Below are 27,455 nucleotides of genomic sequence, written 5' to 3'. Positions count from 1 at the left end.
AACCGAAGTACCGGTACTTTTGACAACACTAATGTCTACATATGTGGACACTGGCACTGCATTTCCTCAAAATAAATGATTCTAAATAACTTTCAACTCTTAACACATCTATGGTCATTAAGTTTCATTTTAAATACATTTTGTTATGTTTAATTTTGTTATCACTGTGCAACATGATTCAGTTCATTAGCATTAGTAAATTCATTCCTATATATTTACTGTGTATTTTCACATTGAGAATAAATGGGTTCATCCAAAAGCTGAAAAATGTTGCTTTCAGAGGCTTTATATGGAGTTAGGATGAAAATAAGGTGCATTTTGCACTGTTCTGATACCAGTGCAGACAGACAGCACACTGAAGGTTAAGCCATTCACTAAACAGTGAGCCAGGGAGCGTCCTATAGCTTTCTATGCAGCTAAGTGCATTCAATCCTAAAATCCAACCAAAAGTTCAGTTTCAGGCTGCAGATGATGCATGTACCACTCAACATGTTTGGCAGACGTGAGACAATGGTAATCAGTACATATTCAGAATTTTATAATGCTATATATTATTTTAACATGGTTGGCAGTGCTTGGATGATGCTGGACATTACTTTGAATAAGAATCATTTATTCAGCTTTACAGAGAATCAGCTGTCTGTAACGTCTAAATAAAATGAATAACCAACACTCCTGGAAATATAAACAATTTGATGAAAAAAATCTGACTTTCTATAGCTTAATGTTATTTCAAATTTCACAACATAGTCTCGCTGTCCACATATGTGGACATTGATTTTTAGGAAATCTATTTGCTCTAGAAAAACGTTTCTTTTTTTTTTTTTGCTTGTTTATTAGGTGCTACTAGTTTCAAATCAAAAAGGGAAATGGAAAATGCACACAGCAGTCATGCTCTGGTCTCAGGAGGCTAAGACAAATGAGTAGTACCTGAATGATGGTGGGCAGTGCCAGCTCTGGGAAACCAATGCTGCAGGCCTGTGTGTGGAAGTACTCCAGGATGAGATCATACAACTGCTCTACTAGACCATCCTGAAAAAGCAAAAACACAAATGTTCACAACTTGAACACACTGGATGCAATATTATGCTCCCTCTGTGCTATTTGAATTGTTGGTTTATATACATATACATAACTTGGAAAAATTAAACAGTGTATAAAAAAACCCCAGGGTGTTCATAACGTGTCTCAAATTGGAGTTGCAGCCTGGCGGGTTATGCTACAACAAGCTGTGCGGTGGTCTTTAAGTGAAGGTGGGTGCAGGTCTGGCTCAGTTTGTTTGCCAATGAGACTTTGGACACTAGATACCTGCGTACGGTTTCATTCTGTTGCGCCGTGTGTAACAGCCATACTCAGGCAACCAGTCACAGTAGTAATGATTCAGTCACAAAACTCTACATGGTGCTAACAGGTCCTTTGAACATGTAATCTGTTAGCCACTCAGCTCGCATATTCTATGGCCCAAGCTGATTGGTCCTGTAACATTTAATCTGTTCCCCAATCAACTTGTATGATCTCTCTTGGTCTAACATATAAATTGCCTCAGTTGTTTGCAGGTAAGCCTGGTTCATTGCAGCATGCTACGAGTTTTCTTTCTGTAACCCTCCCCCCCCCAGCACCATGTCTCATGTCTAACTGTGCAGCAGCATGTCTTAATTGCTCAACACAGTGTCTGTGTATGTTCAAGCAGTAGCAAGCATTTGTATTTGCAGCGTAAGCAGATCTAGTCTGCCAAGACCAAACCTACCAACTAGTTATATCCATTACAATACAATAAATTTATTCCAAGAGCTGTCATGACTGAAATACTCATAACTAATGTGCATTAAAGATGACACCTGTTCCTGTGGGATGCATACCCAGAAAAATAGTTTGCCAGTCAATCAGATTTCCCTTCACAACAATTGAAAATAAGAACCTGTCCCTGCCCACCTACAGAGTTCTAACATCTCTAACTCAGCAACTGGCATACACACACACTCCCACTTATCCGATCCTGGTTTAGGGCAGGGATCGGGCCTAAATCCTCTGCCCTACCTAAAATTCACAGCCGCAGCCACATTCCTCCACAGTGGAAGTAGGAAAGCCCTGCTCGTAACTGCTCTTACCAGTCAGGAAATATTTAAGATTCAGTAAGTCAGCCAGAGATCCCAGACAGCAAGGGTGGAGTGGCGTCTTGAGGGGGCCTGTGGCTGCGGTGTCTTAGCCCGGGTGAATGTATTGGAAAGCTTCCCTGTGCCAACCAGGAGAGCAGGATAATCCCTGCAGCTTGTGTGGCAATCCTCTTGGCAGCAACACAGCGCACAACGCTTTAGACTGTGTAGCAGCATGTTCAGGCTTTCATCTCCAAACCTCAATCCAGTTACAGACAGCCAGTATGAAGACATGACAGGCTTCTAACCCAGGAGGAGGAAATCCTTATCTTTCTCTGTTTCTCTGCTTATCTAGAGCAAAATCTGATGCATTTAAGTTGCTGTATTTTTGTAAGCACTAAGAGTACCATTACATTCCAAATGTATCTTTGTGTGTGAATACAGCATGATAACAACAGTGATATCTACGTAAAAATGAAGCATTCTGGTATGTCTTAATGAAGGATTAACATTGATTTTACAGTGGACAGATGAAGTTATAGTGATCTTACCACAGGCTTATTGCTTTTATAAAATACAGCAATATGATGAATACATAAAATGTTCAATAAACAGTTAAATTTATTATTATAGGAATAAACAATTCTAGCTCCAAGTAATGTAGCTGATTATCCTATCTGTAGGCTGCTTGCAGTTGACAATCAATGTTGCAACTAGGCACAACCATGCACAGATGTACACTTAGTCATTTTATAAAAGGCCTTTGCTTATCCAATCAGTATCGAGTTGGAACAATTCATTTTATTATGGTCAATATACACTGGTGACTGTATAGAACATTGGTGAAAGATCAGTTCATTGTAATGCATTTGGTGCAAACACAATGGTCTCCTTGATTTCATGAGATCAGGAGTAACTATATATCTTTACAGTACAATTTTCCATAGTATAAGCACCCATAATCCAAGATTTGGTGCTGAAAGCCAAATATAAACAAGATCAGTAATAGAATTCAATGATGCTCCAAAACCATTTGGCTCTGAGCTATAGCGGCCCTCCTCCGGGTCTACACATCATGCCAAATGGGCTGTTGGGTCATAGTCTGCTTTGAAGTCCTCACAAGTGCAGGTTCAGCAAAAGGGTGCAACAAGGGCACATGGCGACCACAGAGGTGGTGTTCGTGAGCACTTTACTGAATCATACGTACCTGTGGATGTATTTTAAGGCCTACAGCTGAAGTGTAAGTGGGACACCTTAGACAAATACATTTAAACTCAGATTTTCACAGTTTTTAATCGTAGAAAACATTCCCTGTCTTAGGTCAGTTAGGATCAATACTTTATTTTAAGAATGTGAAATGTCAGAATAATAGTAGAGAGAATTATTTATCAGCATTTCTTCCATCACATTCCCAGTGGGTCAGAAGTTTACATACACTTTTGTTAGAATTTGGTAGCATTGTCTTTAAATTGTTTAACTTGGGTCAAACGTTTTGGGGAGCCTTCCACAAGCTTCTCACAATAAGCTGTTGGAATTTTGGCCCATTCCTCCAGACAGAACTGGTGTAACTGAGTCAGGTTTGAAGGCCTCCTTGCTCGCACATGCTTTTTCAGTTCTGCCAAGACCTCAGAAAAAAATAATGGACATCCACAAGTCTGGTTCATCCTTGGGAGCAATTTCCTAATGCCTGAAGGTACCACATTCATCTGTACAAGCAATAGTATGTAGTATGTATATAAACACCATAAGTCCATGCAGCCATCATACCGCTCAGGAGGAGATGTATTCTGTCTCCTAGAGATGAACGTAGTTTGGGGCAAAAAGTGCAAATCAATCCCAGAACAACAGCAAAGGACTTTGTGAAGATGCTGGAGGAGACAAGTATCTATATTCACAGTAAAACGAGTCCTATATTGACATAGCCTGAAAGGCTGCTCAGCAAGTAAGAAGCCACTGCTCCAAAACCACCATAAAAAATTCAGACTACAGTTTGCAAGTGCACATGGGGAAAAAGATCTTAATTTTTGGAGAAATGTCTTCTGGTCTGATGAAACAAAAATTTAACTGTTTGGCCATAATGACCATTGTTATGTTTGGAGGAAAAAGGGTGAGGTTTGCAAGCTGAAGAACACCATCCCAACAGTGAAGCATGGAGGTGGCAGCATCATGTTGTGGGGGTGCTTTGTTGCAGCAGGGACTGGTGCACTTCACAAAATAGATGGCATCATGAGGAAGGAACATTATGTGGATATATTGAAGCAACATCTCAAGACATCAGCCAGGAAGTTAAAGCTTGGTCGCAAATGGGTCTTCCAAATGGACAATGACCCCAAGCATACCTCCAAAGTTGTGGCAAGATGGCTTAAGGACAACAAAGTCAATGTACTGGAGTGGCTATCACAAAGCCCTGACCTCAATCCGATAGAACATTTGTGGGCAGAACTGAAAAAGAGTGTGCGAGCAAGGAGGCCTATAAACCTGACTCCGTTACACCAGTTCTGTTTGGAAGAATGGGCCAAAATTCCAGCATTTTATTGTAAGAAGATTGTGGAAGGCTACCCAAAACATTTGACCCAAGTTAAACAATTTTAAAGCAATGCTACCAAATACTAACAAAGTGTATGTAAGCTTCTGACCCACTGGGAATGTGATGAAAGAAATAAAAGCTGAAATAAATCATTCTCTCTACTATAATTTAACATTTCACATTCTTAAAATAAAGTAGTGATCCTAACTGACCTAAGACAGGGAATGTTTTCTACGACTGTAGATTCTTTCTAAATGTCAGGAATTGTGAAGCAATGAGTTTAAATGCATTTGGCTAAGGTGTATATAAACTTCTGACTTTGACTGTAAAATCAGAAATCGGACACCCTAGAGCAGTGTTTCCCAAACTTTTTTGCCATAAGTACATCCAAAGCACCCACAGAAATTCTCAAGTACCCCTTCTTCGACACAAAAACGTGCACTAAAGACAAATATAATTTAACGTTATCATTAATACTGTATTACCCCTGATGTCCTAAATGGTAATTTCGCAAAATATGACTAGCTGATGCCAACTTTTACGACGTGTTTTTATAGGCAATTATCTTACTACATCAGCAAAAATCCAATATCTTTTTATTTCAAGTGCTTTTTTTTTTTTTTTTTTTAATCATCTTTCTTTATGAGGATGCCTTTTGGCTTGTCCCCAGCCCTGTGTTTTGAACTTTTCCTCAGGTTTTAGGAAATATGCACATTTTGATAAAAAAATAAATAAAAATAAATACATGGAAATAAAAGCTAGTATTTCGTATTTGTTCTCCCTTCGTATTTTTGTTGTGTCATGCATTTTGTTTTATAGGTTCAACAAAGCAAAATCAAATTATTTTCATGTACCCACAAAAGACTTTATAAGTAAATTACACATTGAAAATATTCAGTATACATGGTAAAATAGTTAAAGTATTTAAGAAAGAATTTATGGAGGTCTGACACTCAAAGGTGTGCAGGATCTGTCACCTTGTATGCTTTCTCTTGGAGATTGGTCTTGCTGAGTTTGAGGACCACTGCAAAATTGATGGGCTTCACACTCATGCGGCCTGGTTTCTTATTGAAGTTTTCCTGCTGTAGGATCTGAGGGGCACAGCAAACATATAGATACATCAGTCCAGCACATCACAGACATTTGTGCACAGAAACACACAAGAACACAAGACTGCAAAACCAGCCTACATATTACACAGACAAACACAAAACAGGATAAGAATGACTGAAGGGCTTTCTAACTCGTAACTTGCAGTAAGATGTAACTTGTATTTGTACAGTACAGTGCTGGGGAAGCTACTTTTTGAAACTATAGCTTCCTAAGCAACAACCTAGTCAAGCGTGTAATTTCTGTGCCACTAGTGCCACGAAATAAAATAGCAAAAATAAACATTGTTCTCAAATAGCTTTCTGAATACGCTTCTGTTGATCGAAATAAATGACACAGGTTGGCTGATATATCACAGATCCCGATAAATTGGCTGATATTTGGAATTTTTAAATGATCAACATTGGCTGGTTAATTCTTTCATTTGGCCAATTCCTTTTCCAAGTCGCGAGGGCATTGAGAATCACCTGCTTGATGTGAAGGAGCCGTCTGAGACATGTTAGCTACCGAAGACGATTTCTTTTTGTTGTTGCTTGCCATCATGTTACTACAATAACAGACCAGCGTACTACATTGAGCGTGTTTGTATGCACTTTCTTACACCGATTACACTTACTAAGCTGACAATGCGTCGTGTGGTCATGTAAACGCATTAAACGGCATTCCATTTTTGGTGTAAGATCGTAAACGGCGTAAGAATAAACCGGTCAACACGGGTAGATTTTTGACCATTACGCTGATTTCGCGTGGCATGTTAACGCCTTTGCCGCTGTTCCTCCTATCTTATCCAATGTGCGCACATTGAAGTCAAAAGCAGAGAATAACACGATTATTTAAAATCTCTTGTAAATACGGTTTTCTTGCTTTGTAAGATTTTTTTAAATAAGCTGATTTTTGGGCGTAATCAGCGTATTGGTGTGCATGTAAATGGGCTCATTGCCTTGTCTAAACTTTCCTGCACCTCAGAGCCGCGACAGATGCACCGGAGCTCATAATGTTTAGAATGCTCGCGTGTTTTATTCTCCCTCTCACTCACTCCCCAACAGTTCCCTGTAACTTTTAAATGTCTTGTCTAAAGATAAGGCAAATATTAGTGCCCGATATTATCGGCTGATATTAGCCTTTCACCAATATATCGTATATTTTACCGATATGCGCCGATATGAAAACATTTTTTCAGAACATATAACACAGAAAACAATGCTTTAGAATTGGTGTCATAGCGTAGTTTGTCCAGCAGAGCGTGCTCCGACTCCATTGTTTACAGAGCTGACTCCGAACTGACGGTGGCTCTGCAGACAGGGTGGAGTTCAGCGGTGTCATCACAGTAAGTTGTTAACTAGTTTGTTAAATACATACTGGAAACTTTATAAACAATGACCCCATCATTTTCCCTTTTCAATATATCTAATATAACATTAACCTTGTCCCTGACAACTCATGTCACTCATGTCTGTTAGCCAGCTATAGTTTGTCAGTGCATTCAGTAATGTAGCAGATTGAAAGGTAAATATCACAGCATCTTTTTGCAGCTCAGCAGACAATAGTGCGGTAGTGAATTGTGTCTGATGAGTGTTGATTTCACGCTATGTTGTTACCTAGTTGGTGAGACACAATGCTGGAAAGTAAAATAAACAACGTCCGTCTTTTACTCTCCGTGACAACGAGATTATAGCTAACTAGCTAACCACGTAGCTACTTTCATTGTTGTCAGTTGAGTGGAAGCAAATATGTAAACATGTATTCACCAAACTGTTTTGTTCAGGATTCACAGTTTGGTACCCCCTTCAACTGAACAATTCCAGTCATGTCATTTATAAAATGTAATATTTAAAAGTCTGGTTTTCCACCACTGAAAGTTCCCCTGAACTTGTACAGCAGAATACGGTGTTGCTTATCTGTTTATCTTGACTCGGCAGTATTAATATAGACAGAATTTGACTGATACTAAACAGTACTGATGTTTATTTAGCTATTTATTTTATTTTCATTTATTCTTTATTTTAATGGTCAGCATTTGACTGATACTAAACAGTACTGATGTTTATTTAGCTATTTATTTTATTTTTATTTCTTCTTTATTTTAATGGTCAGCCATTGACTGATACTAAACATATAGTACTGATGTTTATTAAGCTATTTATTGTATTTTTTTTTCTTTATTTGTTGACTATGTATAATAATAATGTCAAATATTCTTTGATAATATTTGTTTAAGAAAGCAGCCTTTTGAGTACCTTTGCATAGTCATATCGGTGCAAAATCTGTGAAAAATCCAAACAGAAAAGGTCTGTTTTCATTCCAGCTCAAAAATTAAATATATCGGCTACCATATCGGTAATCGGTGAATTTTCCGGTATCGGGTCTGTGTGTACATTTAGTTTGATTCGGTCTTTTGTGAGAAAATGCATTTGCTAATGCACACATGCCATCCGTGGTTGCTGGATTACTGTGTGTACAGTTGTTACAGTTGAAGTCAGAAGTTTACATACACCTTAGCCAAATGCATTTAAACTCAGTTTTTCATCATTCCTGACATTTAATTGTAGAAAACATCATCAGGTCAGTTAGGATCAATACACTTCAAAATAATAGTAGAGAGAATGATTTATTTTAGCTTTTCTTTCTTTCATCACATTCCCAGTGGGTAATAAGTTTACATACACTTTGTTAGTATTTGGTAGCACTGCCTTTAAATTGTTTAACTTGGGTCAAACATTTTGGATAGCCCTCCACAATCTTTTCTCAATAAGTTGCTAGAATTTTGGCCCATTCCTCCAGACAGAACTGGTGTTACCGAGTCAGGTTTGTAGGACTCATTGCTTGCACACGCTTTTTCAGTTGTGCCCACAATTTTTTTTATCAGATTGAGTTAAAAGCTTTGTGATAGCTACTCCAATACCTTGACTTTGTTGTCCTTAAGCCATTTTGCCATAACTTTGGAGGTATGCTTGTGGTCATTTGTCCATTTGGAAGACCCATTTGCGATGTGCTTCAACTTCCTGGCTGATGTCTTGAGATGTTGCTTCAATATATCCACATAATTTTTCTTCCTCATGATGCCATCTATTTTGTGAAGTGCACCAGTCCCTCTCGCAGCAAAGCACCCCCACAACATGATGCTGCCACCCCTATGCTTCACGGTTGGGATGGTGTTCTTTGGCTTGCAAACCTCACCCTTTTTCCTCCAAACATAATGATGGTCATTATGGCCAAACAGTACAATTTTTGTTTCATCAGACCAGAGGACATTTCTCAAAAAAGTAAGATCTTTGTCCCCATGTGCACTTGCAAACTGTAGTCTGGTGATTTTGGAGCAGTGGCTTCTTCCTTGCTGAGGAGCCTTTCAGGTTATGCCGGTATAGAACTCGTTTTACTGTGGATATAGATACTTGTCTCCTCCAGCATCTTCACAAGGTCCTTTGCTGTTGTTCTGGGATTGATTTGCACTTTTCACACCAAACTACGTTCATCTCTAGGAGACAGAATGTGTCTCCTTCCTGAGCGGTATAATGGCTGAGTGGTCCCATGGTGTTTATACTTGTGTACAATTGTTTGTACAGATGTATGTGGTACCTTAAGGCATTTGGAAATTGCTCCCAAGGATGAACCAGACTTGTGGAGGTCCACTTTTTTTTTGGCTGGTATGGCTGATTTCTTTTGATTTTCCCATGATGTCAAGCAAAGAGGCACTGAGTTTGAAGGTACGTCTTAAAATACATCCACAGGTGCACTGCCAATTGATTCCAATTAGCCTATCAGAAGCTAATTGGCTGATTAAGGGCACAGTTAACTTAGTGTATGTAAACTTCTGACCCACTGGAATTGTGAGGTAGTCAATTAAAAGTGAAACAATCTGTTACAATTGTTGGAAAAATTACTCATGTCATGCAAGTAGATGTCCTAAATGACTTGACGAAACTATAATTTGCAAATATGAAATCTGTGGAGTGGTTAAAAAATGAGTTTTAATGACTCTTTAATTTTTCAACCTAAGTGTATATAAAGTTCTGACTTCAACTGTATTTCCTTCTTTCAAATATATTAACAATTTCTTTGTGCAAATAAATTACAAAAATTGGATGACTAAACAGAAACTGACAGAAGAAACCATATCCATATAAAACAAAATCTTATTTTCTAAATATATTTTTCTTATTTTTACAAAGTTAAAAGTTATGTGTGAAATTGTGTGTAAATATATTGCTAAATAAAAGTTTATTCATTTAACAATTTTATGTATATAATATTTACTATATTAAATTGTGTGATAAATCGGCATTACCGGCCATATCGGCAATTAAAAAAAACCTATATCTGTCAACCATTACAAACAGATAGTCCCGCCCCCAACTCAAGCATTGGTTGAGTCAATGTTTTTGTGTCAGACTGAAAAGCGAACCACTTTAAACAGAAACAGTGTTTACAGTTTGAGAAAATTAACCTATGAATAGCTTCAGGGATGCAAAATCATGAGTGGTGAAAAAGCTGAGAAAGTCATAGCAGGTGTTCCAGATGTATAATTTATTTATTTGTTTTCTTTAAAGCTTTTTTTTAGTGCTTAACCCTAAAGATACACTTTCAAATTATTTTAATTTGGAAAATGTAGAAAATGTTACCAAACAATTTGGACAAATTAGCTTCAGGAAAGATGACTTTAGCAGAAAGGTGAGGAGTTTGCATCCCTGGGCTTACTTTTAGTTGTCTCTGCATATTAAGCTGGGATGGGAGAAAGTATTTTAACAGAAATACACCGTGAGCTCTAAAGGCATGGGGAATCTTGTGAAAATTAATGGCAAGATGAATGCAGCATGTTATCAGAAAATACTGGCAGACAATTTACATTCTTCTGCACAAAAGTTGCGCATGGGAGGCACTTGGACTTTCCAGCACGACAATGACCCTTAGAACAAGACCAAGTTGACCCTCCAGTGGTTACTGCAGAAAAAGTTGAAGGTTCTGGAGTGGCCATCACAGTCTCCTGACCTTAATATCATCGAGCCACTCTGGGGAGATCTCAAATGTGCGGTTCATGCAAGATGACCAAAGACTTTGCATGACCTGGAGGCATTTTGCCAAGACGAATGGGCAGCTATACCACCTGCAAGAATTTGGGGCCTCATAGACAACTATTACAAAAGACTGCATGCTGTCATTGATGCTAAAGGGAGCAATACACAGTATTAAGAACTAAGGGTATGCAGACTTTTGAACAGGGGTAATTTCATTTTTTTCTTTGTTGCCATGTTTCGTTTTATGACTGTGCCATTCTGTTATAACCTACAGTTGAATATGAATCCCATAAGAAATAAAAACAAAAATATTTTTTGCCTGCTCACTCATGTTTTCTTTCAAAATGGTACATATATTACCAATTCTCCAAGGATATGCAAACTTTTGAGCACAACTGTATTTACCTCCAAACTACAGTCAAGCTACTCTTTTGAGAAAGTAGTGCAAGTTACTAAAAAAAAAGTAGCCAACTACATTAACACTATTTAAGACAGCAATTTTGTTAAATACATTTTTGCACCAGTGTTTATCTGGCACCAAAACAATCATCTCAATAAGACAACATTAAACTTGAACAGATACATTTACACTAAATATAACAAATGAAACAAGAAACACCCTCATCTACTAAATAAGTGCATCAAAAACATAGCAAACAAAGAGCAGTATTTAAAGGAATATTCCGGATTCAATACAAGTTAAGCTCAATCGATAGCATTTGTGGCATAATGTTGATTACCACAAAAATAAATGTTGACTTGTCCTTCCTTTTTTTTTAAAAAAGCAAAAAGGGTTGCAATGAGACACTTACAATGGAAGTGAATGGGGCCAATACGTGAACATAATTTTTTTTTTTCAAAAGTATAGCCACAAGACATAAACAATATGCATGTTAACATGATTTTAGTGTGAAAAAGTCACTTACTAACCTTTTCTGTGTAAAGTTATAGCCAATTTTACAACTTCGTTGCCCTGACGATGTAATATCAACAAACCCTAAAACGACTGTAAAAAATGATGATTTAAACAACTTTACATCTCAAACAATACGAGTTTTAACAGAAGAATTGTTATACAGTATTTCTGCCTTTAAACCTCTAAAAATTGGCCCCATTCACTTCCATACTAAATGCCTCACTGTAACTTCGATTTTTGCTTTTTTTTTTTTTAAGAGGAAGGATGTCTAAATAATTTTTTGTGGTTATTAACATTATGCCACAAATGCTGTCAATTGAGCTTAACCTGTATTGAACCCGGAATATTCCTTTAAATAACTGACATAAACAAATCAAAGTTAATCTTTCCATGAACCAGTTCGTTCACTGTCCAAACAAACCGATTCACTGAAATGAATCAGACTAATATAATGTCAAATTACTTTACAAAACATCAACAAAAAACTGGAAATAGTATAGGGCTGGGCAATATGTAAATAATATTTTAGCGATAGCTGCCTTAAAAATATCGCGATATCCGATTACATCGTCAACCGCCCTGCCGAGAGTCTGTGAATTTTTTTGCTTTATTGATTTTGGTTTAAAAATGTAATTCATTTATTGAAACATGAAAAACATAAACAAAAAGACATTTCTAAATTCAAATTGCACTTTAAACAAAAAAAGCAATAAAATAACGAAGTGATTTAAAAAAATCGTATTTAACCGCCTCCCCAAATCCACTCATTTACCGTCTCCAGCGACTCCATTTGCCATCATGCAAGCATCCGTCAATGACACCAGGTGGAAAATTACTAATAGCCCACAGATTAAGAACTAAAGACACTTATAAATGTAAAGACAATAATAATCAAAATAAATAAGCCTAATAAATTCCCTAGTGTTCGCAAAATAAGATAATTTGCAGCATTCTCACAGACGACATTATTCTTGCAAACAGTTTTCAGACGAATGAAACAAAGTGTGAAAACTCTTCACATAAGCTTGTTCCACATGACAGGCTCGTGCTGCACGCCTCTGAGCAAACAGTGAATCAGGTGAATTTTTTCTTTTATTGATTTTGCTTTAAAATTTGTATTCACTTATTGAAACACGAAACACATTTCTAAATTCCAATTGCACTTTAAACTAAATGAAAAAAGCAATAAAATAACGAAATGATCAAAAAATCTTATTTAACCACCTCCCCAAATCCAACATTTACCATCTCCAATGGCTCCATTTGCATCACAGAACCCGCAATGCATACCAACCGCGAGGAAACTCACAGCACCTCCCGATATGATCAGAGATCATTTTCAGCATTCTCATAGACGACATTATTCTTGCAAACAGTTTTCAGACGAATGAAACAAAGTGTGAAAACTCTTTACAAGCGCTTGTTCCACATGACAGGCTCGTGCTGCATACCAGGGCCGTAGCAAGGAATTCTGGGCCCCGTGAATATATATTGCTCTGGGCCCCTTACCTATTAAAAAAAAATACAGTTTCAAATTTGTTGTGGGCCCCCCTGGACCTTTGGGCCCCTAGAATCATTACCACCTTTCACCCCACTAGCTATGACCCTGCAGCACACCTCTGAACAAACAGCGAATCAGACACAAGCATTGACGGCTTTTCTGTTGTCTGTTCTTAAAAATATAATAACGTGTGTTTCTTCAAGCGCATGTCTTTGTCATGTGTCACTCCAAGCCGTCTTACAGGCCGTCCGCCATTGCGGGTAGATGAGCAAAATTATCCGCACATGAAATTCCTGCATTTGGACAAGGATCTTGCGGACTAGATTCAGCTTCGTTGTATTTTGCGTGTGGCGGGTGCTAGTTTCACACCCTGGCTACTGTTTAATGTATTTGGCGACTTCCCGGATCCATGGTTTTGCCATTTCCCGATATTGTCGATCATCATCTGTTCACAATCGGCATCGGGATCTTTGTAAGACATCGTCGATATCCGATTACATCATCACATCACCCAGCCCTAACCTAGTAGTGAAGGAAAAGCAGCCCACAAGTGCCAAGCAGACATGAAAACTCCTTCAATACTTCAATAATGTTTACTTGCTCCCCAAAACTGATACAAAACTGTAAATTTCTATACAAACATTAATTATTGCATGAAATAATTCATATTTAATTTTAACAATTACAGCTCAGGCCACATTTTTCCACAACCAAGCACCTCATGCCAGCTAATCCTTGGCTCCCACACTTCGGTGGATAGTTGTGACTTCTCCCATGACTGTCTCAGTGTTTTCACATTGAGAACAGTTGAAAGTGCTTGGTGAGGTCATCTTGAGCCAGTAAGGTGTATGTGTGCGTGTGCACTCATGGACGGCCAGTCTGTTCAAACAGCAGATGTGGTGTCGGCCTGCGGGACACAGGAGGAAGTGGTGGCACATGGTCCCAACCTGATATGCTCAGGGGCCACTGCAGCAGGAAGCATGAAATCATAGAGCTCAGATAAAGAGAGAGAACAGGAAAGAGAATGAGAGAGATGCTCTACAACACACCATGTCGCTGAACACCCACTTTTAGCATGAGTGCGAAAACAGGAAGTAGACTGCATCACAAATAAACACACGGAGCAAAAAGGTGGTCGGTAGGAGTCGCCACACTGACAGAGGATGTGGTCTGCACAACATGTTTGAGAGCTGAGAGAACCACAGACCACCCTCAAACACACATATACGGACACACACGTACTCTCTCCCCACCCCAGGCTTTATCACAGTATGGTCAGGACTGGTGGGTGCTCGCAGTCAAGCAGTGACCACCCCCCATCCACCAGTCCTCCCTTCCATTGGTCTCGGCTGCTGTCACCTCCACGCTTCTATTCACACAACAGCTGTCACCACAGAGGCCCACGCCAGCCACACACAAATACACACATTTTGTCACTTGCCTCGTACTGTGGAAAATGTGGACCGTTTTTGACCTTTACGTCTCCCAAAAAAGAAGCTGCTTATCGTTCACACACATTTGGATGCACGTTCGTGCAAACCAGACACGCTGTTCTGTGTTGTCTTTAATCTATGAGCATGTAATATAAAGGCTGTTGACCGTTGTGGCATCTCGTCTTATCCTAGTGTATTTGTTTTTTATTTTCCATTATACAACAGTTAGTTTCGGTCTCCTAATCCGATTGGAGAAGCTACATACCAACAGTGATGATATTTAGAATAACTTCGCTGTTTGCATCTCTTTGCGGCGTTCCAGACAGGCTTTCAGTTTTTGATTTGCTCTGCAAAGCACTACGGTTAATCCTGCTTTGGCTACTTTTTCAGAACTTTTTTTGTTAGCAGAGCAAAAATAGACAAACTAACTGGCCATATTGTATCTTCTTTATAGATCTGTTGTATAAAAGCAATATCAAACTTAAAATTGTATTATTGCACCGAATATCAGCACAGCTGTGGCAATATTTTAAAATATAATGTTCGGATGACTTATCTCATTGGATACTGTGAAGAGAGAAAGAATTAGCATTAATGTACACCATATATGATCAAAATTGGAGAAGGTTCAGCGAGAAACATGGAGTCTTTTTATAGCTAACAGTCTGAAAATGAGACATCCGTGATGACAAATGCCGTGTGTACAGGGTTTACTCATGTCCAATCCATATCTACCCACACACAGAAACACCTGTTTATTTCATGCAGTCTGGTATTAGGGCATGAAATCAGATGAGTGATGGTGGCATGTTATGGCAGTCTCACCTCCAGCAGGAAGGGCAGGATGGGCACAAATGTCTTGGTGCGGCTGGAGAGCAGAATGAGGGCTCTTGCACAGTGTAGTCTCAGAGGATAGTACCGTGAGATGGGTACAAGCCTAAAAAATATACACAGACATCATGGAACTATTGATGACTTAGAGATTACCAGAAAACATTCAACTTAATATAAGTCTTTGTTAAGTAAAAAAGAAATAATGTAGTTTTTTTTTTCATCATGAGCTTTTTTCTTTAATGTTGCAAAAAAGTAATGCATTATTCAAGCCTGAAGACATCAATAGATGTAATAAACTGAACATGTCTACATACTGGGGACTGTAAAAATAAATGTGGTTAAAGGCACCACCTGCTGGAAATAACATTTCAAGTCAGTAACTTATAGTTTCCAGAATATTTAAAAAAAATACCTTAAAAAAATAAATAAAAATTGTCTGTAATACTGGTTGAAATTTCTTGCAAAACACATACTTGATGCATCCGATGATGACTTGACAAATTGGGTAAATCAGTGGCTCTAGAACTTCACTGGGGTAAATGGTGCTCAGCACTCGACACCACAGATACAGACAGTGCACATACTGCCAGTTATACACAGACTGATACATCTCCTGAGGACATACACACAAAAAAATAAGGAGACAATATCTGCTAAAACTTGAGGAAGCCTTTTCAAAAGACAAATGAAAACAGATCAAGACTTATAACTACCTTCTTCTTCATATTCATGGCATTTCTGAGGTGGATGGCGAGCTGACGGATGTAGATGAATGCGTGCTGATACGAAACCTGTGTGTCCAGTGAATACATCTCTGTGAGAGTCCTCTGCATGAAATTGATCATGGGGAGAGTGTTGGGCGACGTGAACTTGCAGTTCTTTACGTAGGCGATGTACATTTGCTGAACAGAGAAAACAAACAAAGAACCGTGTGATCTACAGAGATATATCGGTTTTATTGATTAATCTGTGCCGATAGTTGCTTATCGGAAATCGGTTAAGGGCAAAATTCTATGCTGAAAGTTTTTTCCCCCTAATTTTTTATTATTCCTCATCAATAAACCTAATCTAGTGAAATATAAACTATTTATAGAAAACTCTTCCTCTGGTGAATATTTAGGCTATAAAAAGCTTCATTTGGTAAATACTTGCATATAGACCAGAGCATTGTAATTAACAGAGCCAAGTCAAAAAAGAGTCACTGGTGTATTTGGGGCTTGTTTATACTCGTGCGACCCAGCGTACACGTGTGGACATTGTACTTTGGTTTCGCTATATGCAATGCATAATTCAAATTAATTTACACCGACTGATCTCAGTTCAGAAGATTCTGGGCTGTTAGTAAAGGGTTAAATTTTCGAAGCACTGAGTCATGTGATCAAACAACATGGAGCCAATCACAGTGGAGTTTGTCTTTGGGAGTAACACCAACAAAACTACATCTGATAAGAAACTTAATTAAGTTTACACCTGTTTGAGTCAAAAGATTAGAGTCTCTAGTTTCATCCGATATGCCATTTTTAAAATGTGAGCGATTTATCACGAAACGCCACGCTGCTAACACAGCGTACACTAATGTGTACTTCAGCACATTGTTTCCTTAGAAGTCCTATATTTACTGTGCATTATCACACTGAGAATCAATGGGTTCATCCAAAAGCTGAAAAATGTTGCTTTCAGAGGCTTTATATGGAGTTAGGTTGAAAATAAGGTGCATTTCAAACAGTTCTGAGACCAGTGCAGACAGACAGGACACTGGAGGTCATTCACTAAACAGGGAGCAAGGGAGCATCCTATAGCTTTTTATGCAGCTAAGTGCATTTACTCCTAAAATCTGACCAAAAGTTCAGTTTCAGGCTGCAGATGATCTTTGTACCACTCAACATGTTTGGCAGACATGGGACAATGGTAATCAGTACATATTCAGAATTTATAATGTATAATTTTATTTTAACATGGTTGACAGAGATTGGAGGATGCTGGCCATTACATTGAATCAGAATTAATTATGCTAATTTCTGATGTAATGTCTGTAACGTCTCAAAAACATGAATAACCAACACTCCTGGAAACAAACAATTTGATTAAAAAAATCTGACTTTCTATAGCTTGGTATTATTTAAAATGTCACAGAAGAGTCACACTGTCCACATATGTGGACATACATTTTTAGGAAAACTATTTGCTCTAGAATTTATTTATTTTTTTGTGCAAGTTTATAAGGTGCTACTAGTTACTAATGAAAAATGGAAATGGAAAATGCACACAGCAGTCACGTTCGGGTCTCAAGAGGATTGTTAAAAGTCCCACATTGTGCACCAAATCCTAATTTTTCTGGTTATTATTGGGATTTTGGTTGCACAATAAACTGCTTTTAGGACTTGTAGCCTCGATGTCTGTACACTTCATAGTAAGGAAAGACTAAGAAATAATTTATCATTCTACAAATTGATTTAAAAAAATGATCGGCCTATTAATCAGTCATCAGCCTTTTCCACTACCAGTCCACCTCTACTTCAAATGTACCAAAATGTAATCTTAACAGCTGATAATTGATGTTTAAAGAATTTTTAATAATTCACACAAATACTGAAGCTTTGTTTAGTCTTTAATTTTTGGTAGGTGTAAGTTAACTGAAGTATTGAAGAGGTCAAATGATTTATTAGTTTGTCAATTAATTGGAACCACATGTTTTCAAGATATTGATCAATCGTTCCTCAATGAATATAAAATAATTTCCATGTTTGTTACAACATTAGCATTATTTTAGTGAACTCATTTGACCACAGAATTCCCTAGCTGCTCATTTTGAGGAAATTATGAATATATATCAGTACCAAAAAATAAACAAATCAGTAATTAATTTCCAGAGTGAACTATTTTCTCATCAACCGTGAGTTGGTTCACATGAGGTGAACCACAGACACCCATTTTCATGCACCTGAGAAAACAGTCTTTACACTAATCAAACAAACTGAACTTTGAAGTCAGCTTGATCTAGATTTGTGCCGAAGGCACCAAAGACATAAAATCACAAAAATGTAATGGATACTCCACTAAATCTCCTGCTGCAATGCACATTTTGGTCGTAATTATTTAGTAAAAAAAAAAACAGGAAAGTAAATCCAATCACATATGAAATACATTTATGATGAGCTATAAAACCCAGCTTACCTTAATAACAGAGTTTAGATGGATGTCCTGTTTGTGGTGACAGATCTTGTTGAGAGCCAGGAAGGCCAGGACCCTCACAGTCTCCTCTCCAGTGCTCCACTGTTTGATCAGGTTCTAGTATCAAAAAGGGAAGGGAGAACACAACAAATGCTGTGACTTGTTTGTTTTTTCTGATTAGTAAACAACCATTTCAGGGCAATGAGAAATAATCTGGTCTTTAGGTTACTGTGAGTGTTTTGTACGGCTTACTTTAAGCAAGTTTCTGCACTGTTTTGGCAAACACAGGTAGTATGGCACCATCTGGTTGGCGTGGCGTAGAACTGCAGCTGTGACTGTGGACTGTGTTAAACTGGATAGGAGCTGTGAAGAAAAAAAATTTCATCCATTACATACATTTCATGCATGTTCGTCTTTAGCACCTTGATTTAAAGCTGAAATGTGTCTTTTTTTTTTTTTTTCAATCTTAAAATGTTTTCCTCTTTTGAACTTAAAATGCAGAGAAAACCATAAGTAAGCCATTTGTAGGTTGATTTCCCCAGAAACAGAAAACCTATAGGTACTATCAAAACTTTGCTGTTTGTTTGAGCATCCCAACTAGACCAACACAGCAATATTGGCTCAACTAATGGAACAAGTCTGGGATGGGACTATCTGTTTATAAAAGATGGGGGGGGGGGAGTGTTTGGGAAACCTGCCATTATTTTAGCAATTTCGTTTGGCGATTCTAGAGGCTTTAAATAGAAGCTTACATGGAACAATTTAAAATAGATCTACCTGAACAACACCAGATAGATACATCTTAATATCAATCTGAAGTTTTTGCCACCTGGGACTTGAGGATGGAAGTATTAATCTGAAAATATGGATAAACACAAAGTTAAAATGAAGGAACAGAACTGTCAACAATATAAGAAAAATGATCAATGCAGTCTAGATTAAGTGACTAGGAACAAGTATCTCACAAATGGAGGAACAAGAGCTCTCACTTCTTATGATCTTTCTCTGGAGCTTTCAAATTCAGCATTCTATTCAGCGATGTATGTATCTCCTGTATGCAGAACAGGATCAGCGAATTGAACACTGCAAATAAAACAGGAGAAAGATGGAGGCCGTGAGATGAGCATATTAAACATTTTATGTTCTGTAAGTGGGTGCTATCCATGAATACAATGGTCAGTTACCTGTGCTGTCTGAGATGGTATATCGACACAGCTCCTCAGAGTCAGACTCGCCTTTCGTTGTAGCCACAGCAGCCTTGAAGGCTTGTGTGATGTCCCTAATCAAACGTGATGTGGGCTCTTTCTGGGGAAAACAAAAATAAAAAAAATAAGAGAAACTGATAATAAACTAAACAGAACTAAAGCTACTTAAAACAATCAATGAAGGAACAAAATCGGAGACAGAAAAACACACATGACTCGCAAATTCTTATTTCCTTCACACACCTACAGTATACTGTTATTTTGCAATAGATGGACATATGGAGCAGGCCGATTAATCAGCATTTTGAAAAAGAAACTCTATGCCTTCTCAAAATCTTTAAAAAAAAATAAAAAATAAAAGAAATTAAAATGTTGAAAGTATGAGATTTATTCTTGGTCACAATTGTAACTGGTGGGAAAATACAGAGTTAGTGTGATAGTCATTTTGCTCAGTTGCTCAATAGGAACCAAATGAAAATTGTAAACAATAAAGTAACAATATAATTATTATTTTTTTTTCTATCAAGCTATTGTGGGGGGAAAGGGAATGACAAACCAATAATAACTGCATATTATATTTACATTTACTTTGTTTTATTTATTACAATAATAATATAAAACCAGCAATTTTATAATGGGAATCAATCAGTCACCTAATCAGGAAAAATCAGTTTTCTCACTGGTCACAATAGTGACCACTTCCATGTTTATTTGTGCTGTGAGCATAATTTATATTTGGCTATGCAATCTTATTAATAAATCAATAAAAGACCCTTTATACATTATATGTACAAAATATGGTAGTTGTAAGTGTATCATGACAGGTTTAATTTGCTTCCTTTATGGAGTTTTGACAGACATAATCTTTTGAGGAGCACAGTGAAATTAAATGTCTCTGGTCATGTACCACTCATGTAAAAATGTTCACATGAAATCATGACAGTCTGCACTGTCTTTTACAATTGACAACTCTGTAAATCACATCAACAACTCTTTTTAGACCCTTCAAATTTCAAACAACATTTTGGGCACAATTGTGGTACTGCCCTTAACATCGACCACCGACATGGTTCGGGACGGATGCAGGTTCCAGGTCCAGTGTGAATTCTCCAACTGTTCCATGCATTTCAACTGCAGAAAAGGCCATTCCGGGGCCGAAAATCTGGTTCTGCACTGGTCCCAAAAGCTTGCTGGTCTCTACGCAGGACCCGATTACGTAGGTTTAAATATGTCCCCAAAAACAAGAGTGAAAGCTGTATACAAACACACTGTGATGCACCATGTTTGTTTATGTTTGAGGTAGACACGTGAAACTACCACGTAGACCAGGGGTCGGCAACCATTTTGACATGGAGTGCCATTTTTATTTTCTTGGTCAATGGTCAATTTTCTTATTGCATTACGTGCTGTTCTGAAAGCAAAAAGAAACACGGAATGTAGGCTGTCATCCGCGCAGTCTGACCGAAGCGGTTAACAGAAAGTGAAGCGCTACCTGCTTGTGATGTGCAAATGGCTTGCACGTGCTGCACGAGTCTGTTGGGTATACTGCAGTCTTGTCACATTTTAACTTTTGTTTCATGAGGAAGGATTACATCAAGATGTAGATTGGAATGCAGGTGCGGAATTTATATAAATAAAATAGTCTTTTCCTATCTCGCTGTTGCTGGCGTGCCAGTGATTACCCCTCTGCGTGCCAATGCTGACACGTGTGCCAGAGGTTGCCGACCCCTGACGTAGACAGTAACCTGTTACGTCACCATTCGGCTCTCAAGTTAGTGGAAAAGCGCAGCCGGTTTATGCTCCAGATTGCCCCGGCCGTGAACCAATGGAGCACAGGCTCAGCACAAGAACCATCGCAATTTCAGTGGAAAAGGGCTAAGTGGGATTAAATGGGGTCCTGTAAGCAAGTAAAAGGTGATAAGGGGCAACTGCTCCCCCTTGTGTCAGTTCCAAAAACAACCAACAGCCAATGCCAATTGAAAATGCAGTTATTTAAGGCTGTTTTTTTTAAGTGAACTTTGAGTCAATTTTTTTACAACAAATATATTTTCAGCAATTTTGTGACTGTCTCACATATATCTGCATTCTGTCACCCTGCTAACAAAATAAAAGCATTAGGTATAAAATATATGTATACATATACACACTCATTGAGCACTTTTATTAGGCACACAATGGTGCTAATTAATTTGGCTCAGCGATCTCACACCGTAAACCGGACTTCACATTCCTCAATGCCGACCCGCTGTTTACAAACACGCAAGCGGAGCCCTTTGTCTGGGCAGCACGGCCGCGGAAACGCAGGAGGAAAAGGGGAAACAGAGCCGGCGTTCTCATCAGAGTAAGACGCCGCGCAAATCGACCCCCGCTACCCACTATTCTACTGGCAAATGTTCAGTCTCTGGATAACAAGCTCTGCGAGCTGAAAGCGCGTATCTCTTTCCAACGAGAGACGAGGGACTGCTGCGTTATCTGCCTTACGGAAACTTGGATGTCTGCGGAGATTCCAGACTCAGCCATTGAACCCGCGGGGTTTTCCATGCTCCGAGCGGACAGAGCGAAAGACCTCTCAGGTAAAACTAGAGGAGGTGGTGTATGTTTTATGATCAACAAATCCTGGTGCGATCAGAGGAACATACATTCTATCAAGTCTTTCTGTTCTCCTGATCTGGAATTTCTTATGCTTCTGTGTCGACCATTCTGGCTACCGAGGGAATTCACAGCGGTCATTATCACTGCTGTGTACATTCCCCCACAAGCCGACACAGACCAGGCACTCAAGGAACTGTATGGGAGTATAAGTGAGCAGGAAACCGCGCACCCTGAGGCCGCGTTCATTGTGACCGGGGACTTTAATAAAGCCAGTTTAAAATCAGTCGCACCAAAATATCACCAGCACATTAGTTTCAACACACGAGGGGACCGGGTTTTGGACCATTGCTACTCTCCGTTCCGGGATGGCTACAAATCCCTCCCCCGCCCACCATTTGGCAAATCGGACCACTCTTCCATTCTGCTTCTGCCCGCTTACAGGCAGAAACTGAAACAGGAAGCACCCACCCTCAGAACGATCCAGTGCTGGTCGGACCAATCAGACTCTACGCTACAAGACTGTTTTGATCGCACGGACTGGGAGATGTTCCGGTCCGCCTCTGATGACGACATCGAGCTTTACGCTGATAGCGTAATGTGCTTCATCAGAACGTGTGTAGAGGAAGTGATTCCGACCAGAACTGTGCGAATCTATCCGAATCAGAAGCCGTGGATCAACAGCGATGTTCGCGCAGCACTTAATGTGCGGACCTCCGCTTTTAATTCCGGGAACGCGGAGGAGCATAAACAAGCCAGTTATGCCCTCCGAAAAACTATCAAAACAGCAAAACGCCAGTACAGGAGTAAGATTGAAGGACAGTTTAACACCACCAACTCTAGAAGCATGTGGCAGGGAATTAACATCATCACGGACTTTAAAGGGAATAAAAACTCCGCCATGAACACCGCTGCCTCTCTCCCAGATGAGCTAAATACTTTTTATGCTCGTTTCGAGGGAAATAACACCGCCCTCGCGGAGAGAGCTCTCACGGCCGAAGCTACAGAGGTTAGTTCACTCTCCGTCTCTGTAGCGGATGTAACCCGATCCTTCCGACGGGTGAATATCCGCAAAGCCGCGGGTCCAGACGGCATTCCGGGCCGCGTCATCAGAGCGTGCGCGAACCAGCTGGCTGGTGTTTTTACGGACATTTTCAACCTCTCCCTCTCTTTGTCTGTAGTCCCCACATGCTTTAAAACATCCACCATTGTGCCTGTTCCAAAACAATCGAAAATAACTTGTTTAAATGACTGGCGTCCTGTTGCTCTGACCCCCATCATCAGCAAATGTTTTGAGAGACTAATCAGAGATTACATCTGCTCTGTATTACCACTCAATCTTGACCCGCTGCAGTTTGCTTACCGTAACAACCGCTCCACTGATGATGCCATTGCATCTACAATACACACTGCTCTCTCCCACCTGGAAAAAAAGAACACTTATGTGAGAATGCTGTTTGTAGACTACAGCTCAGCATTCAACACCATAGTGCCCTCCAAGCTAGATGAGAAACTCCGGGCTCTGGGCTTAAACAGCTCGCTGTGCAGCTGGATCCTGGACTTCCTGTCAAGCAGACGCCAGGTGGTTAGAATAGGCAGCAACATCTCCTCATCACTGACCCTCAACACTGGAGCCCCGCAGGGCTGTGTTCTCAGCCCACTACTGTATTCCCTGTACACACATGACTGTGTGGCAACACATAACTCCAATGCCATCATTAAGTTTGCTGATGACACGACGGTGGTAGGTCTGATCACTGACAATGATGAAACAGCCTACAGAGAGGAGGTGCACACTCTGACACACTGGTGTCAGGAGCACAACCTCTCCCTCAACGTCAGTAAGACAAAGGAGCTTGTGGTGGACTTCAGAAGAAAAGACAGAGAACACAGTCCCATCACCATCAATGGGGCACCAGTGGAGAGAGTCAGCAGCTTCAAGTTCCTGGGTGTCCACATCACTGAGGAACTCACATGGTCCGTCCACACTGAAGTCGTTGTGAAGAAGGCTCATCAGCGCCTTTTCTTCCTGAGACGGCTGAGGAAGTTTGGAATGAACCGCCACATCCTCACACGGTTCTACACCTGCACTGTGGAGAGCATCCTGACTGGCTGCATCTCCGCCTGGTACGGCAATAGCACTGCCCACAACCGCAAAGCACTGCAAAGGGTGGTGCGAACTGCCAAACACATCATCGGAGGTGAGCTTCCCTCCCTCCAGGAAATATATACAAGGCGGTGTGTGAAAAAAGCTCGGAGGATCATCAGAGACTCCAGCCACCCGAGCCATGGGCTGTTCTCACTGCTACCATCAGGTAGGCGGTATCGCAGCATCAGGACACGCACCAGCCGACTCCATGATAGCTTCTTCCCCCAAGCAATCAGACTTCTGAACTCTTGATCTCCCACGATCAAAATACATCATCCCTGCACTTTATTACTCTTTTATCTCACACCGGACTGTCATAAATTATATTACTGTCATTATATTATGTCTCTCTTAACAACTGACTATCAACCGACAGCCTGAATGTCAATACAGTACAATACTGTACATTCTATATATATACTTTTTTCATATATATTTTAATTTTTATTGAATAATGTGTATCTATATAGTATCTATATAGTAAAAAAAAAAAAAAAACACAAAAAACAAAAACAGCATATTGTATACTGTGCAATGTATGTTATTATTGTATATTGTTGAGTGTAATTGTGTATAACAGATGTTTAAATTGTGCTGTGTTAATTTGATGTTTTAAGTCGAGTTTAATTATGTATAACAGATGTTTAAATTGTGCTGTGTTAATTTGATGTTTTAAGTCGAGTTTAATTATGTATAACAGATGTTTAAATTGTGTTGTGTTAATTTGATGTTTATTGTAGATTGGCGTATGTCTCATCACTGTCACGACTGCTATGTTGATCGGAACTGCACCCAAGAATTTCACACACCATTGCACTTGTGTATATGGCTGTGTGACAATAAAGTGATTTGATTTTGATTTTGATTTGATTTAATTAAGAGCCCGACGTGGTCTTCTGCTGTTGTAGCCCATCCACCTCAAGGTTCGACATGTTGTGCATTATGAGATGCTATTCTGCTCACTACAATTGTACAGAGTGGTTATCTGAGTTACTGTAGCCTTTCTGTCAGCTCGAACCAGTCTGGCCATTCTCCATAGACCTCTCTTATGAACAAGGTGCTTTCATCCACAGAACTGCCGCTCACTGGATATTTTTTGTTTTTGGCACCATTCTGAGTAAATACTAGAGACTGTTGTGTGTGAAAATCCCAGGAGATCAGCAGTTACAGAAATACTCAAACCACCCCATCTGGCACTAACAATCATGCCACGGTCTAAATCACTGAGATCAAATTTTTTCCCCATTCTGATGGTTGATGTGACCATTAACTGAAGCTCCTGACACATATCTGCTTGATTTTGTGCACTGCTGCCACACGATTGACTGATTAGATAATCGCATGATTAAGTAGGTGTATAGGTGTTCCTAACAGTGTGCTCAGTGAATGTATATTGGTCGACCAATACTGTTGTTAAGCAGTCATGTTTACTGCGAGTAATAGGACGTGTTGACCACCTGGAAGTTCCTAATAAAAAAAATAAAAAAAAATGAACAAAGATAAGAATAAGCAATACAGAGAAAAGTCTTACTCTCAGTCCTTTTCTCCAGTTTTCAATCATTGCTTCTGTGACCTTGATACCTTCCTTAGACATCTTAGTCTTTTTTGCATCTTTTTTTTCTGATTCCTTGTCCTCCTCATCATCTGAGTTAGCATCCTAAAGTCACACAAAAACACAAGGATCTTCATAACCCAAAGAAAACAAGTGCAGTGGTAACATATACAAATCATGTGAATTGTATATAAAAAATGTAATTGAATACCTCTGAATTATAGCATAAATCCTCTGAAAAGTACATCACACTTGTAACAGAAATCATTTGCCTTATGTATTTATATGGCAAGTAGGCCAGTATGATAAGAAGACTGACCTCCAGTTGAGAGGGGAGTTTGTGGTACATCTCCTCTTCGTCGTCGTCGTCATCATCATCATCTTCTGAGAAATCAGAGTCATCAAAATTCAGGAGTGTCTGGTCATTTTGTTCTAAGAACTTGTAAAATTCTGGGTCTCGGCTCTTGAGGGCAGAAAGCTGGTCCTTGTGATCAGATGCCTTGCCTTGCTTTTTGACAGACCTGAGAGTTAGAACATTAGAATAACATTATGTAACCAAGTTTCTCTAATTATACCAGTGGTAAATAGAATACTCTGTAAACATCTGAAGCACTTAGCAGAAATGGAAATACAAACTCTTAAAACTTAAAAAGAGACCACACTCACTTCTTCTGAGGTGCAGGTTTCTTACTCGCAGTCTGTTGTGTTAAATCTTCATCCACAGAGTCATCTTCCTCCTCAGAATCAAATCCAGACAACATGAACTCATCTACACTGAGGTTCTCCAACTTTCTGCACATACACAGATAGCACAGCATTAAAATGAAATATGTTTAGAAACCGTGTTAACTTAGCCCTTTCAACCCAGTCTTCAGTAAGCACTAGTAAACTTAGAACACTAAAAAAAAAAATTCAAACTGGCCGTTCCCAAAACTGATCTCATGATCACGTATTACTGAACAAAACGTAATGGGAAATAATGTTGACACTCAAATTTAACAGTTACGTATTTGCAAATTATCTCTATATATGAAGAATGCTAAATTATATGCTGATCTAATGCGAGACTTAAGTGTTTTATTTTTAATTTGTATCATTATTGAGATTGATGAAGTTTTAGCTCATCTTCTGGGGCTAAAGCTATCTAGCTATCGTCAAGTATAAGTCAAATAATCATCTTAGGAAATAAAACTGAGCTCTGCCAACACTTCCAAAGATACATTCACTGTAGGCTAAAGCAGAATATAATATTTGAACTTGTGAGCGAGTTTAAATATCTTAGAACGGGAGCATACCTCTTGTTTTTCCCTGCCATGCTGGATGAGAAACGTGCATAGGAAAGCAATACCCACAATGCACTGAT

The 27,455-nt window shown here is 39.1% G+C and overlaps 1 protein-coding gene across 1 annotated transcript in view; it reads right to left on the bottom strand.

Annotated features, from left to right (window-relative positions):
- The window catches only part of noc2l (NOC2-like nucleolar associated transcriptional repressor), a 68,541-nt gene extending 41,086 nt beyond the window's left edge, over positions 1-27,455 (bottom strand). The window contains exons 1-14 of the mRNA XM_051663001.1: positions 27,388-27,455; positions 26,759-26,884; positions 26,412-26,613; positions 26,072-26,197; positions 19,782-19,902; positions 19,587-19,680; positions 19,375-19,453; positions 18,850-18,960; positions 18,601-18,714; positions 16,140-16,328; positions 15,900-16,039; positions 15,418-15,529; positions 5,598-5,711; positions 931-1,032 (exon numbers count right to left, since the gene is read on the bottom strand). Coding sequence (XP_051518961.1) covers positions 931-1,032; positions 5,598-5,711; positions 15,418-15,529; positions 15,900-16,039; positions 16,140-16,328; positions 18,601-18,714; positions 18,850-18,960; positions 19,375-19,453; positions 19,587-19,680; positions 19,782-19,902; positions 26,072-26,197; positions 26,412-26,613; positions 26,759-26,884; positions 27,388-27,407 — 1,650 coding nt within the window. The 5' untranslated portion in view covers positions 27,408-27,455. The remainder of the gene's footprint in view (positions 1-930; positions 1,033-5,597; positions 5,712-15,417; positions 15,530-15,899; positions 16,040-16,139; positions 16,329-18,600; positions 18,715-18,849; positions 18,961-19,374; positions 19,454-19,586; positions 19,681-19,781; positions 19,903-26,071; positions 26,198-26,411; positions 26,614-26,758; positions 26,885-27,387) is intronic.

This window comes from Myxocyprinus asiaticus, chromosome 29 (genome assembly GCF_019703515.2).
Source record: "Myxocyprinus asiaticus isolate MX2 ecotype Aquarium Trade chromosome 29, UBuf_Myxa_2, whole genome shotgun sequence".
Taxonomy (NCBI): domain Eukaryota; kingdom Metazoa; phylum Chordata; class Actinopteri; order Cypriniformes; family Catostomidae; genus Myxocyprinus; species Myxocyprinus asiaticus.
The sequence above is the reverse complement of the archived record's forward strand: the minus strand, read 5'-3'. Positions and strand labels throughout refer to the sequence as shown.